At 38.4% G+C, this 15749-nt stretch overlaps 1 protein-coding gene across 3 annotated transcripts; it reads left to right on the top strand.

Moving 5' to 3' along the window:
- Positions 1-7808: 7808 nt before the first annotated feature.
- LOC127424417 (PR domain zinc finger protein 2-like) lies at positions 7809-15144 on the top strand. Of its 3 annotated transcripts, none has more exons than XM_051669608.1 (3): positions 7809-7870; positions 9254-9331; positions 9535-15144. In XM_051669608.1, the coding sequence occupies exons 2-3, from the start codon at positions 9313-9315 to the stop codon at positions 14028-14030; spliced, it is 4515 nt and encodes a 1504-aa protein (XP_051525568.1). In that variant the 5' UTR covers positions 7809-7870; positions 9254-9312; the 3' UTR covers positions 14031-15144. The 3 variants fall into 3 exon arrangements, with proteins under 3 accessions (XP_051525568.1, XP_051525566.1, XP_051525567.1); XM_051669606.1 differs by having other exon boundaries at positions 7810-7870; positions 9516-15144; XM_051669607.1 differs by having other exon boundaries at positions 7835-7885; positions 9516-15144.
- Positions 15145-15749: the final 605 nt, after the last annotated feature.

Here is a 15749-nt window from a genome sequence, read left to right as displayed (position 1 = left end):
TTGCTGTATTGTTACAGTGGATTTCAGATAACATTGTTTATGCTTATCTGTGTTTACTTTTCAACCCTTTTCACTCGGCATTCCAGCTCTTCACACACACACACACACACACACACACACACACACGCACATACACATGTTGGTGCGGATATCCGCACCAACATTTGTGTACTGTACAAACTATCATTTAATATGTTTTTTAAGCTATTTTAATTATGGGGACACTAGAAATTCCCTTATAAACCACATTTATAGCATAATACCCTTGTAATTATCAGTTTGTAAACTAAAAAAATGTCCTCGTAAACCACCCCAAAAAATCTTTTTTTACTGAATTAAAAGATAAATCTTCTTTCATCAATTTCTTTCCATATTAAACTGGGAAGAGAGCAAAAAGCAGGTAAATAATGAAAGACACTTAGTGCTAGCTCTTGTGTGTGTGTGTGTGTGTGTGTGTGTGTGTGTGTGTGTGTGTGTGTGTGTGTGTGTGTGTGTGTGTGTGTGTGTGTGTGTGTGTGTGTGTGTGGTTGAATGTGGTTTTAGGCAGTAGCCCAGCCACTCTCTCTCTTTCTCTCTCTCTAGCTGTGAACAATGGACTCTTTTAGTGGGAGACCCACTCTGACATCCTGTTCACAGTCTGAGCTCTATAACACTATTGTGTGTGAGTGTGTTTATGTTTGTGTTTGTGATACAATGAATCCTGTACATTCCTAGTGAGAGGCATATTTTCTGACCAGAAAAAGCCTACATGTACACTCACACGTACACTCACATGAATAGAGGAACATGCCATAAGCACCAAAAAATCTCAAATCAATGTTTGGACTTGGCATACACAGAAATACAAATATATATATATATATATATATACAATTTCCTACAAATTATTGCTCACATAGCACACATTTATGCTGTTTTAACACTTTATAATAATGTTCCATAGTTAATACATAACTATGTAGGAACTAATGCAGGACAAATGAAGAGTACAGCATTAACTGTTCAGTCACTACTACTAACTAATATGGAAGAGTAATTAATTAGTTTGTAATTAATGGCAAATTGATGACTGGGGTAGTTCATTATTAGATAATCAATAATTACTGAATGTTTTATACATACTGAAGAACAACCAACTGATCACTTAAAATAACTACAAAATTTTTACCTATCACAAAATGAACACCTCAGAATTTTGTTGTGTTGGTAGCGTACTACACGCCAACTGGCATAGACAAATCAATGCCTAATGAGTCATGCCCTCTTGAGGACTTTTTCTTGAAAAAAAAAAAGGTCATACAGACTAAGTCAGCACTTGGATTTGATGCAGCCTACTGTACAATAATCAGTTATATACATCCCGTCTACTGTGTTCTTCAACCACAAAAACAATTTATAGAAAGATTTTCCCTCTAAATCACAACATTACCTGGTAGAATATCTTCAAGTGTCAGCTTACCTCACAGAATGATATTACAGTATGTGTCCTCTGACTTCAGGATTTCTCTTCTAATCATGACTAATGAATCTTCTTAGTGGAAAATGTACTTTAATCATTACTAGTGAAAAGGTTGTTAACCCATCAGTAATAATTCAAGTGTTACCACTTTCTTCTCAGGGAATTACTTAGTATCAGGACCATTATTATAAAATGAAAATGTTGTTAACCCATCAGTAATAACTCAAGTGTTACCACTTTCTTTAGCAGAATAATTTTGTTTATATTTGTATCATAAAGAGTCATATCAAGTCCCTTAGGTTAAAGAATAATCAAAATAAATAACTGTACAACTTCTAAGGAGATTATAGCAGTTGTGTTGTGAGTTCTTTGGGCCATTAGGCTACAGTAGGTTCTGCTTCGGCTGCATCAAATCCAAGTGCTGACTTGTTTTTTTTCTTCTTCTTTAAAGAAAAAGACCTCAAGAGGGCATGTCTCATTAGGCATAGATTTGTCTTTGCCAGTTAGCTTGTAGTATGCTACCAACAAAACAACATTTTTGAAGTATTAATTTTGCGATAGGTAACAATTTAGTATGTATAGTCATTCTTCAGTATGTATAAAATATTCAGTAATGCAGTCATTAATTTGCCATTAACTACAAACTAATTAATTACTCTTCCATATTAGTTAGTAGTAGTGACTGAACAGTTAATGCTGTACTCTTCATTTGTCCTGCATTAGTTCCTACATAGTTATGTATTAACTATGGAACATCATTATAAAGTGTTACCATATAAGCTGTCACCCTTCCCTCTGTACAGGCACCATGTGAACCATACATGTACCATAGATAGAGGAACATGAGTGTTGGAGAGTGTGTTTTAAGAGGAGGAGGGCTGATATAGCCAGACAGCAGAGCCTAGAGAAACACTCACTCTCAGTGCTGCCCACTCAGTATGAAATACAGTTCAGGGGAGGGTGTGCAGGCCTACATAGTACCAGAGACAAGACTGATTTGATCTGCTGAGCTTTAAACACTCTGCCTGCATTTCACTTAACACTCAATGACAGTCATGTATTTTATTCATTTATCAGGTGTATTAGATTTTTAAATTGAGTTTACAGTTGTGGTGTAAATATTTGTTTGATGGTTATTATGAGACTCTCATAAGTTCTTTTTAATAAAGATTACAAAACAAATGCAAGTGATAAAACTGGATATAGTCAAAATCTCAGTTACACATATCTTTACCAATGGTCAAAATTTTGATGAACATCTATTTTACACCTGTCCGTTTTTTGCACACAAACAATTCACAGCTCACACTCACACACTAGGGTCAAAATGTCATCTCTCACATATATACAGCCATGTGTTAATGCAAAATAAATGAGCGAATATGGAAGCTTTGGAAGCTGTAAATGTATCCTAAGGCACAAGGAACAATGATCTACATGTTTGAATACTGTATGTGCATGTAAGTTACATGCATAAAATAAATGTCACTTTCAAAGATTTTGCTTGTTATATATTCATGTTAAAAGTCACCTAAGCATATAGTACATGAGATAATTATGTCATAAGTCAGGCTGACATATGAGACAGCTGAGTATTGTGTGCATGTGTGTGGGTGGGAGGTGGGGGGTGATCAGGGTGGAGCCTGTTGAGTTCACATCTGGTGTTCTGTGATATGTATGTGTTTTTCTTTATCTCTCTGTTTTGTTAAGCAGTCCTTTGTGCCATGCGGATGGAACATGCATTGTGTATGTGTGACACTAATTGCAGCTCATAAGGGCCTATTGTTCTGGAAGGTTGTATGTATGTGTGTGGTAATGGTCAGTTCCCTTCCATACATCCTTGAGTTGTTGGCACAAACATGCATCTGCCACATTCTGTGTCATGTAAATTGAAGTCCTGTGCTGTGATGTTCACTCTCAGCATGAGAATAAATTATATCGGTGACTTTGAGGGTGGCTATGAGTAATGATGGGGGTTTGAGACTTTAAAGATCATTAAAAGATCAAGCTTTTAATCGGTACCCGTAAGGATTGCAGACTGATCCCACTATCTGGGTTTCCATCTAATTATTTTTATATGCATTTTGAATCTTGAATGGACTCCACCAGAACAGTTTTGTGCGCGGACGCTTGTATACGAAGGCTGGTGGTGTATGAGCATCGGAACCATTACAGCCCGCATTATATCAGATATGAAGCTTTCTCCTGGCAGCATTTTGTAAAATGAGGTACAATTGCTCCATTCCTGCAAATAATACTATACCCGAATCAAAGAGGTCATTCATCTGCTCCATCTTGTCAAGGCAGCTCCCTCAAGATAATGCACATGACGTGGTTTGAAATGCACATAAAGAATGTGAAACATTTCCAGCTACTGTGAATTCGGTAACATTAGGGTTGAAAGTTTTGCTTTTGAAATTGCTTACAGAAATTCTAATTACTGCCCCCTGTGGCTGAAGCTAGAAGTATTGTTGAACAGATGGGCATGTGTGAGCTCCAGTTTCCAAGTGAAATGTCCACAGAGTGGCCCCAAAAGCAAATTGTATATTTAGTGGTAAATGATGAAGTATAGTAATGTGTATTAAAAGCAAAAATGCAACCTCTTTTCTGTATCACACTCACCATCGTTTAGAACCTGGAATAGAACCTGCTGCATGTTGCTTGTACAACATGCAATCAGTACTGCTCAAAGGTAACATTTTCACACATAAATTGATGCAAAAATGTCTGATGGGGGATGGTGCCTGTCAGTAATTCGGCTGAATGGGGTCGATTTCTGGGTACATGATCTTTTGGAGTAACGTCCATTTCGCATGTGATCATGTTGAGGATTGATGAATTATTATGAGGTTTCATGAAGCCTTCAGTTTATTGCAATTATTCCACTCCCTAGTTCCCTACGATGTGTATCAGTATACTGTGAATATAAATTTGGACACTCACAAGGGCCTTCATTCTCTAACATTTGGACACTGATGACACAATTACCTGTGACAGGATTATGAGGTCAACAAAGTTGCTGTACAACATACCATGAATGATACCCTTCTGGAATCTTTTTTCTTTTTTTTTTTTTTTTTGTGCATGTTTATTGTAGCTGCTCAACCTCCATTTCTGACACCTTGAGAGACTAAAGAAGACATGACAATATTTCTGGTAAGTGAATATAGTGAACAGTCATTCCTCACTGGTTTTGATTATGAATTCTGGCAATTTCAATGGAACAAATGTTTCAGTGCACTTGAATGACTTTGACAATTGGACAGCTCTAGAAACTCCTTGGACAGTGTACTTTACTTAGTACTGAACCAAGGATCAGATTGAGACACCCTTTCACTGAGTAAATTGTGGCTTTATGGGCTACAGTGAAATGGTGAGAACTCAGTTCTCAGATGCTCTCCCTTGTGAAATTGTTTTGAACATTTTCCTGTTATTTGACTGAAGTATAAATAATTGAACTTTTATTGTGTTTGCATGTGTGACACACACACACACACACACACACAGAGTGTGACTTTGAAGCAATTCTTAAATTGTATTTAAATGAGCAGAATCAAGATTAAAATCCATTTTACTCCAAATAACTCTATTCTAAATTAAGAAACTCTGTTTAGTTTATGTGAAGATGATCTAAAAGCCTTGGCCCTTTTATGTGGTCCCAAGGACTTCTGTCTACTAAGTTTAAAAAAACACATACAAAGCATAGGCTTATGAATGATCAAGAGAGGATTGTGCACTCTGAAGTTAAGTAAAAGGAATAGTTCACTCAAAAATCTAAATTCTGTCAAAATTCACTTATGCTTATGTTGTTCCAAACAAGTATGACTTTGCTTCTACGGAACACAAAAGAAGATGTTAGGCAGAATGTTCATGCTGCTCTTTTCTATATATAGTGACAGTGAATGAGGACGGACACAGTCGAGCTATGAATATGAGAAAAAAAGCATCATAAAAGTACCTTAAAAATAGTCCATAAAGCTTGTGCAGTATATTTCAAGTAATCTCTTCTAAAGACATAGGCTACAATAACTTAGTGTAAAGAAAGATTTTTAGCAAATAACTACTAATATTTCAGTATGTTCCTCACATAAATCTGCATGGCTTCAGAAGACTTGGAATATAGTTCATGAATCTGTATGGAGTACTTTTATGGTGCTTTTTTTTATTATTATTCTTTGAAACATCTTTATTTAGATGAGATTAAAAAATAGGTTAAGGGTATTAAAACTGAATTTGGGTGATTAGGTTTGGGATTAAGTTCACACATCAGTAAAAAAAATAAAAAAATAAATAAAAAAAAATAGGATAAATTCAAAAGACCGAAGATACGAGAGTAGCCATATAATCTGCAGATCCAGGACACTGTGGCAATGCATGATCTCACTCATTAACATACGTGAGGAACACGCTTAGCACATGCTGGTGTCTCACGCTCACATAAACATTCACATTCTAATCTGAAAGAATGTTCAGTATGATGGTGAGAGTGTGAAGGCGGAAGAGCAGATGACTGAATGAGAGTGGGAGGACCCGCAAATGAAGGGAGAGTAGGTGAAGATTAATACAGAATAATGTGACAGTTCTATAATGGGTGATTGTTGGACAGAACAGAAGCCTGCTAACCAGAAACAGCAATGTATACATTCCTCTAACAATCCATATGCTTCCTTCAGACCTGTGATTTCAGAATAAACAGGCTATTGCGCAGCGACGGTACCCACTCCTCTTCAGACAAAAATGCGACCCCGACCTTTTCACTACATGTAGCCACAGAAACGCATACACAGATGCGCATGCGCAGACTAACACCAACACACACAGATCAGATGCATCACGCAAGGTCACAGAGTAACTTAGGGTGACCATACGTCCTCTTTTTCTCGGACTTGTCCTCTTTTTAAGACCTTAAAAAAGCGTCCGGCCAGGATTTCTAAATTTGCGAAAATGTTCGGGATTCAGCTTTAGTTGGATTATGATGTGCATCTGGTCTAATACTTCACTGTGTGTGCGCGCATATTTGCATCGCTTTAACCCCTCTTTGTAAGTCCCGCCTTCTCGCACACCAATTGGTCGGTTATAAGAGGCTTGCAGCAACTGTTGGCCAAATTCCTGCCTGTCAATCTCTCCGTGAATGTGCGAAGCGCTGTCATGTTCAGCATCAAACAGTTGCTTGACAGTAGCAGCAAACAACAGCTGAGTGGAAACAATGCCCAAACGAAAGTGCAAATTTACAGAAGATTTGCACAAACAATTCCCGTGCTTTCGTTCAGGTCGAGATCCGTGGGTAGCAGAAAATGTAAAGCTGGCACTTATGTGTCAGTTGCTAATAAAGGTGCAAGTGATTTAGAAGCACACATTAGCTCTGCGAAGCATAAAGGGTCAGCAAATGGTGAAAGTTCATCAGGTAAATTAACGGACTACTTTTTGCGACCAGGTAAAATTATCACATTGCTTCATTTTCCATGGCCATTCAAAATAATAGTAATAGTAAATGAAGGTACACTCATGGCATCAGATATTTTATTTTAGTACATGGACATTCAAAAGAATGTTGGATGTTTGTATTTATTTATATATTTATGTTATGCTAATAGAGTGTCTTTTTCACTGTATTAAAATTTGCATTCATAGTAACACTGTTTTGAACCCCCCCCCCATGACTTCTCAGACATGTTCGAGAGCATCCCTTATTGTGGAGACAACTACGACAAGCTCTCATTTACGAGCAGGACACATCATATCCGTACACACTGGAGCACAGAGGCCTCTAGTGGTCACTCATAATAACTACAGCAATACCAGTCTAATATTTAACGAACACTGAATATACATAACCTTAAATATCCTTATATTTTAATATTTTATTTGATTAATGTTTGGTATACATATGAATTTTTTATGTCTTCAATATTTTAGCACATATCCACACGTAAATAAACATGCTTGGAATAAAACACCCTGTGCCTTTAGTCTTGTTCTTTTTTAAATAAAATTATTTTAGTGAAAGCATTCAGTAAAATTTATATTTGTAATAATTGTATTATTATAAAAACATTATACAGTTGTAATGATAACGCACTGTAGGTTTTAGTTTGTAGATATAATTTTGCTTTGTTTGTGTATTAATCTGTTGTCTGCTACTCTCCAATGTGTACGACAGGGTTAATTGTCATCTGCCACTGAATGGCGAAAATACAACAGCAAACCGTGGGCGTTGTCTAATTTTATGAATGTGCACATAAAGGATTTTTCATCGTGCAGATGTAAATATACATGTGCATGAAATCTCGCACATGCGCCCTCTCATTAGTGCAGTCTGCGGCGAAAGCTCGTGAGGCCATCGAGTCGCGCGCACCGACAGACCTGCGCGTGCCCACCACAGTCAGTCCGCGAGGCGTCACAACAAAGCTGGTAAGAAATACACAGGTAAAGCCAATTTAATACAACACCAAACGGCTTAACTAATAAAAATATTTGGCATATAAAAGCTTTCCGAACCGTTTATGACCGAAATATTGTTTCTTTTGTCTAAGAGTTAATGCTGAGACTAACGTTTTGTGTGCATGTTTCTAATATATGCACGCAATTACGCCTTAAAAATCACAGCAATGTATATATGAACTAACTACCGTTACGCAGCACATGACTGTCGATTAACTTTAACGTAAAGTGTGTCTCTCTGACCGTGACCTTCTGGATTGCACCCAGCGGCAGTGCCAAATGGTGCTTGTCAAATTTAAAGAGGCTGTCAGACGTCCGCAACATGTGCGGCCTGAGTACACAATATGATGATGACATGAGCACTTCTGTTTAAACACTAATACTTGTTTAAGCCATTTTCTGGTACCATATATTTGTGTTGTACATTGTGAATTGCGTTGATCTTTGCTCACATACATTAATAAGAATAGGCCAGTATGAAATTAAAAACATCCACTGTACAGTAAATCGATACACCGCATACAAAGAGAATGCGGCATTACGTTATTTCTTCAGTATCGCAGACAATGACTCATAGCACAGAGCAGTCAGTTTGTCTGGTGTGTGTTCCATGGTGTAAATAATTTCCCTGTTTATTGCATTAGGATGCCCTGTGACCTAGTGACGCGTCTGTAAAATGAGATTATTTCATACTAGGTTATATGACCCCACCCACACCTCTACAGTCTTACAGGTAGACTACTGCTGTACAAAATATTAACCTCAGGTCGTTTTTCCACATATAGATTTTGTAACAGCTAGAACAACAAGTGTATCATTCACTATGTAATGTAAATTGTTCTCTTTTGCGTTAGTCTTTTATTGGCCTTTTCATTGGCAGAATGGGAAAATTAATGTTTTAGCTCTTAGCCCTGTCTGAGCTGTTGGGAGTTAGGTTGTCTCTGTTGATGCATCTGGTTTCTTTGTTATTTTGATCTATGGATATTCTGCAAATGTCAAATCTGTAGATGCTTTTAAATAGCAATTTATTAACTATATCAACTGCCCATTTTTGCTACATTTGGATAATAATTGTTAGTGCAATTATAAGTATTGTTATCATTAATATTATTATAAAAGTAAATAATAATACATATACATGGCTTTTGTTTACACATTTTAAGACATGCTGAAAATTTCCTTAGAGTATACAGTATGTATCTGTCACACTCACAAACAGAAACTCAGATGAATAAAGTGTATGCTGTTTTATGTTATTTATGTTATATTTGAAAGTATTGTCTCTGATTACTTCATTCTCAAATTACATCAAAGAGATTGCAAAGAGCTATTAATGTATTCATTTTCCCTCAGCCAATGGGTAGCCTCTCCTAAAAACACAACAAGAAACATTAGAGGACAGTTAAACAGAGATGTTGAGATCAAATGACAGTGAGTTAAACTTTTTTCTTCTTGATTTTATGTATTGTTAGAAATGTAGATGAAACATTTTGCACAAGACTGCCCAATATATATCAAGCAGCTCCTGTTCAATGGCTTAATAACATATCTGCCTTTGATACACATATTTATTACATTTAAACATTGAATGTAAAAATTCTTCATTGTGTTACAGGCATGTTCATATGTTTCAGCTGTGGAGGAGGAGAGACCTAGGGTGTCATCAGAATATTTTCTCCAGCAACCCGCAGTTCAACATAATACCTCTTACGAAGCAGCAACATCAAGCATCTTGGAGAAAGAGGGGGAAAAGATAGAAGAAGGGATAGAGGGTGGAACAAATGAGAAGATGGATTGCAAAGACAAACAGAACATCCCATTGTTGCAGAACGCCAGCCACCCTGTATCCATAATGTCTCAAATTCTAGCTAATCAAAGTCAAGCCTGTGAGACTGAGAATCCTGAAACAATAAAACAAGATTACAGGACTGATATGCCTTTAAATGACACTAATGTTGACCCTGACCATAACCCTGATAGTAATCTCCAATGTTTTAGTGAATTGCCCTGTCCTCATTGCGAGAGACGGTTTACAAGTAGACAAGGCCTGGAACGTCACATAAAAGCACATGCTTTAGCTGCCAGCCACACAAAGCAATTTAAATGCAGTTGCTGCAGAAGGACCTTCAGTACACAATTTAGTCAGCGGCGGCATGAGAGAAGACATGATAACAGAAACAGAAAGCCAGGTTATCGCACAGAAACCTGCACTGCCAGTCAGAATGTGCCAGGCAGTGGTAAACCTCTGAATGCTGTCAGTTTGCTTAAAGGAGACAAGGCATCACAAAACCCAGACCCAATTAAGTACTTTAATGCAGCTGACAGTGAACAAAAGGATGGCTCTGATAAAATCAGTTATGTCAAAGCCTTACACATCTGCAAGTACTGCAAAAAAGCATTTAGAACTTGTACCAGTCTAAAGAGACATCAGCGCAGTATCCATGAGCGCCAACTCTTTCCTAGAGGTGTTTGTAAGAAGGCCACAGTCACACGAGCATCTGAAGGACAGCAGCTTATTGAGATGGCACAGGACTCTCAGACTGTTATCCCACAGTGTATGGAGGACATCGATCAGGAAAGGGAGTTCATGGTTGACATCTCTAGTAACATTTCAGAGAACCTCAGCTTCTACATAGACGGAAAAATTGTCTCAACAAGTGCTGTAAGCAACTGTGAGTTGATTGAGATGAACTCTGGGGGCTCTGCTTTTATTGGGCTGAATGCTGTTATCATCAGTCCAGCTCAAATTACACAAGCTCTTAAATTAGAAACCAATACTTGCAATTTGACCCCTGACCTGTCTGAGCAATCCTCCATCAGACGAAGGACTTCTACCCCACCTTTACTTCCACAAATAAAAACACAATTGGAATCTGAATCCATCTTAACCACCTCTTCATCTTCCCTTTCTTCTTTGTCGCTGTCCCCTACTTCAGGAACTGGACTGGTCACCGCTCATCCGCCCCAGTCTATTGAGACAGTTGCCTTCCACGGGGAAAAAATAGTCTATCTGTCTCCAAAACTCAAGCAGCTCCTGCACAATCAGGATGGCAGTAAATCAGCATTTGCATTCATTGCTGATGGCCAAAAACTTGGCTCTCCTTTGTCTCTGACTGCATTACCTGCAACAACCACAAGGTTTAAGAGGAGAACAACATCTCCTCCCAGCTCTCTGCAGCAAAGCCCCGATCTAAGTGTTGAAACTGTACTGCATGATGATGATTCCGTAAAAGTTAAGGTGTTAGATTTGGAGAGCCGCGGTACATCTCCTGAGTTGAGCCTCTCAGGCAATGATGAAATTGAACATTTGAATCCACCCACCTCTGATGCAGCTCAGATGCAGCAACAGATTTTGCCATTAGACTGCTCTGTATCGAGGACTGGTGGAAACTCCTGTAACCAACAACCATTAGACCTCTCTAACTCTGTGAGTAAGCAAGACAGCAGTGAAGCTTTAGAAGAGTCCATTTTGGACTTAAGTATTGGTGGAAAGAACTTGGACTCTGACTCAGCAGGAGGTTACCTCACTCAGCCTGCAGTTAAGAAGAGTAAACCCAACTCCAGTATGCTTCAGAAGGTTCTTATGAATGAGTATGGTGGTGTAGATATTCCATCTGATGAAGTTCAAATGGCTGCAGGCATCTTCAGCGCTCCTGAAATAACAAAACTTGCAGTTGTGGCGCTGTCTGATTCAGGCCCACAAAACCCTGAAAAGCTTTTGTTTGAAATTTCTGTTCCTCCTGCCTCACACCATCCAATGCCTCCTGTACTTGCTCCTTTCAGTGTCCATCCTGCTGCCCTAATCCCTTCATCTCAAGGTTCACCTTCTTCAACTGAATCTTATGTATCCTATTTATCCACTCCCGCAATGGAGCCCAGTCAGGAAATTCAAACTCTCCATTCCACTCTCCTGGTATCGGACAATGTGCCACCCCCTAGCACTGTAGAAGACTACATTGATAATCCTGTATATCCCTTACAGGGTGATTTGAAGCTGACAATCCCTGACAGGATGACCTCTGCTACTGAAGGTGTGGCCCACACCCTTATACCCACAGCCCCTTTATTGAGTTTACAAAGCTCTCATTGGGTCGCAGATCACACTGTATGTGAACTAGCCCAAAGAACATTGGTTGTAGACTCTGTATTAGCCTCTGATGAGCAGATATTTTCTCCCTCTCTGCCTGTTAACCAGCCAAACATCACATCCTTGACTTTTCCACCAAACACAGTTGTTATTGAATACACAGTTGCACTGCAGTCTACTGAAAATATTCTCCCAGCTCTCCAAGCTAATTCTGTTCATTGTCTCCCTGACAAAGCTTCTTTAGATACAACACTACAGCAAGAACCTCATGTCCCAGCTCAACCACAGCCTGTTAGCCCTGACACCACCCCAACTCCTGAAATCTTCACACAGTCATCACCTACAGAGCAGTCATCAGGCTCTACAGATGTTATGCCAACCCTCACTGCTTCCACCAATGCTTTGAAAGCAGAGAGCAATGAAGGGGGACAGGACAACTTGGTCTGCCCTGCCAGTGCTAATGTCCAGACCTATGATAACTCTAAACATGACAACAAAGTTGAAGATGAATCATCTCCCCTGCACTCCTTTTGCAAGAATTTCATGTGCAATGTTTGTGACCAGCCCTTCCAATCCATGAAAAGTCTCAGTCAACATGTAGGTGAACACTCCAAAGAGTGGCCCTATAAATGTGAATTCTGTGTGCAGTTGTTTGAGAGTGACACGGGTTTGCTGGAACACCGTTCCAGTTATCATGGCATTGGTAAAATCTATGTCTGCAAAACATGTTCTAAAGAATTTGCTTTCCTCTGCAACTTAGAGCAGCATCAGCGAGATCTCCATCCCAGTCAAGAATGCTCACACACAGAAGTGGTGCATGGCAAATTAAGACCTGAAAATCATAACAGTCCCAAAACTGATCTGATCCAACCAGACATTCCCATCACAGAATTTAAGAAAGAATCTGACAACACAACCTTAAAAGCAGAGGAGGATGACTCAGAAAACACTACTGAAGAACTGTATACAACAATAAAAATCATGGCATCTGAAGGGGTCAAACCAAAAGGCCCAGATGTACGTCTAGGCATTAACCAGCATTACCCTAGTTTTAAACCACCTCCTTTCCCATACCACAATCGGACGCCAACTGGGACAACAGCGGCATCAGCCACCAACTTTACCACCCCCAATATCCCTCAAACCTTCAGCACAGCTATTCGTTGCACCAAGTGCGGTAAGAGCTTTGACAACATGCCCGAACTGCACAAGCACATCCTATCCTGTGCTAGTGCTAGCGACAAAAAGCGCTACACTCCTAAAAAGAACCCTATACCACTTAAGCAGTTTGCTAAAGCGCAAAATGGAGTATTATCACCTGCAATGATTGTTAATAGTAGGCAGAATCTCTCTCAAAAGCCCGGACACCTGAAAAAACTGAACTTTCATGAATCACCAGTTAAGATAAAAATGAGTATCATGAATAAGAAGAAATCTCAGCTGGTGCAAAAGGGCAGATCTGCTGGGGTGAGAAAGGCCTTTGCTCAGGATAACCTGGGGATTTATGCATGTCCTCACTGTAGCAGGAAGTTTACATACAATGCCAGCTTAAAGAAGCATGTAGCTTTTAGCTGCCCAATGAGGCCTGCCAGTAGGAAATCCATGAACAGAAAACGTGACATTGTTTTAGCCCAAGAGAACAACGAGAGCCTTCGCAGACAAATAGCAAATATTAGTCCAACATCGCAAGGCTCAAACCAAGGGGCAAAAACAATAATAAAGAGTCAGATCAACAAGCCAAACACAGCAGCTGATACAACTCAGGATATTAGGCTTAAAAGATCTACCATTCTGTCAACATCTGTGGTTCAATCTAGTAAAAAAGGCAAGCCTATTTCAAAAGGTATCTTTATGCCGCAGCTGGCCTCAAAGCAGATAGTCCTCTCCTCTGTTGCTCAGGTTAACTCTCTGAGGTTGAGAGAAAGAGAAGGAGGGCCCATTACTCGCAGTGTGCAGCAGGCCAGCACCACAATAACACCCCTTAAACAGCCAGACAGTCACAACATCATCATGCGTCCTGTCCTGCTTCAAGTCAAGAAATGAACAGAAAATGAATATCGATGTCAGATCTGTTTTCTTAAATGTCTCCTTAGTGCATAATTTATATGTAATTATGATTCATACATAGTCAAGTGACTGCAGATATTAGATTGCTTGTAGCCAAAACACTTTTTTTTGGACACCATACTTTTTAAGTAAAATATTGACAGGCTGAAATAAGCCAATCATTTTTCTGATCTTTTTTAATTTTATTTTTCATTATTACTGGCTCAAATACAGCAGGCTATAGCATCTAATTTCTAAGCATTATGAAATACTGTTGAGATACCACACTGTGTTGTTATAATAGCTGGGAGAGTTGGGGTCTCATGCACTTTACACTGTATATCATATTCATTTGTGTGAAATGCATTGCAATACAATGAAACAATTACTGCTAATTATTTATTAATGTAATTATTCAGTGTTAAAGTGAAGACTGAGGTATGTCCTATTTAATGAGGTTAATTTGAGCTGTTATTATTGTGATGTAGCTGGCTTCCATTTTTGTAGATTGTGTTAGTTAGTGTTTAATTGTTGTATATGTGCAGTTTGGACTCTTCATGCATGCCAGAGATTTAATGTATGAGTGATAGTGTGAGTGTTAATGTATCAAACTCAGCACTGCAGCAGACATGCAGCAGGAGTTAAGAGAAGGATTAGAATATATTGTATACTTGAAAACAACTATGCTCAAGTGGTAGAAGACATTTATATTGTGGTCACAAAGAACATTTCTGAATATATGTTCAGTGTCCAAAGTTTCTCTCCGTGTCTCTCTCCCTTCTCTTTCTTTTTGTGCTATCCTCCTAAATGTAGAAATATTTGGTTCATGTTCAAATGAGTCATATCATTTCATGAGTCTGATTTATTTTCAAAGAAAGTTGATAGACATGTTTAGTACTGGGAGTATATTTATTTGTGAAATGAAAAGACAGAAACCATGAGCCACCAGGTCTGGGATTTTACATTTTATGGTGCTTAAGACAATTGTTTGCACAAATGAGTGTTCTGTTGAGCTCTGTTGATGGTAAACATGGTATCAGACTAAAGCCTTAAAATGCAGAAATGCCTTGTTTGTGACAAATGTAATTATAGTTATATTTTGTCACCACGAGACATGTGTTCTATGATTACATTCAGAATCAGGGTTTAGAACTGGTAATACAATGTATATTAAGGTTTATTAAGGCTTGAGGAATAATAGAAACACAGTGAAATGTTTACAATATGATTGATTGTTATTATCTAAATTAAAATGTTACCAAAGTTATTTTTCATATTAGCAAAAAATGCTAATGCTAATGGAGAGAAATCTGGACACTATGTAGACATTAAACGTCACACTCATAGAGCTTCTATCATGATGAGTTAGTAATACTTGTCTGACCTGCTGCTCTATAACAGCTACATTGCAGTTTCAATATACCTTTATAAATGTGTTATGTAATACTTGTCACATTCTTTGAACAGATAAAGAGTTAATCTTTAAATGATTATAGGCTTACTGTCAAATCTTTTTTCTTAAATTTTGAAATTACCAAAACTGTCACAATGTTCACATATTTATTCGTATGATTATCTCCTGCCAAAGAGGTTGCTTTAGGGGCATTCATATTCTAGACCTGGATAAGCTTGGTTTACAGGTTTCCTTAAAGGGGCTTCAGAAGGGCCTTCTTTAATGTGAAATGTGTATGGCCTTGTAAATGGTACAATAAGAGT

The sequence above is a fragment of the Myxocyprinus asiaticus genome, chromosome 33 (genome assembly GCF_019703515.2).
Source record: "Myxocyprinus asiaticus isolate MX2 ecotype Aquarium Trade chromosome 33, UBuf_Myxa_2, whole genome shotgun sequence".
NCBI classification, from domain to species: Eukaryota; Metazoa; Chordata; class Actinopteri; order Cypriniformes; family Catostomidae; genus Myxocyprinus; species Myxocyprinus asiaticus.
The sequence above is the reverse complement of the archived record's forward strand: the minus strand, read 5'-3'. Positions and strand labels throughout refer to the sequence as shown.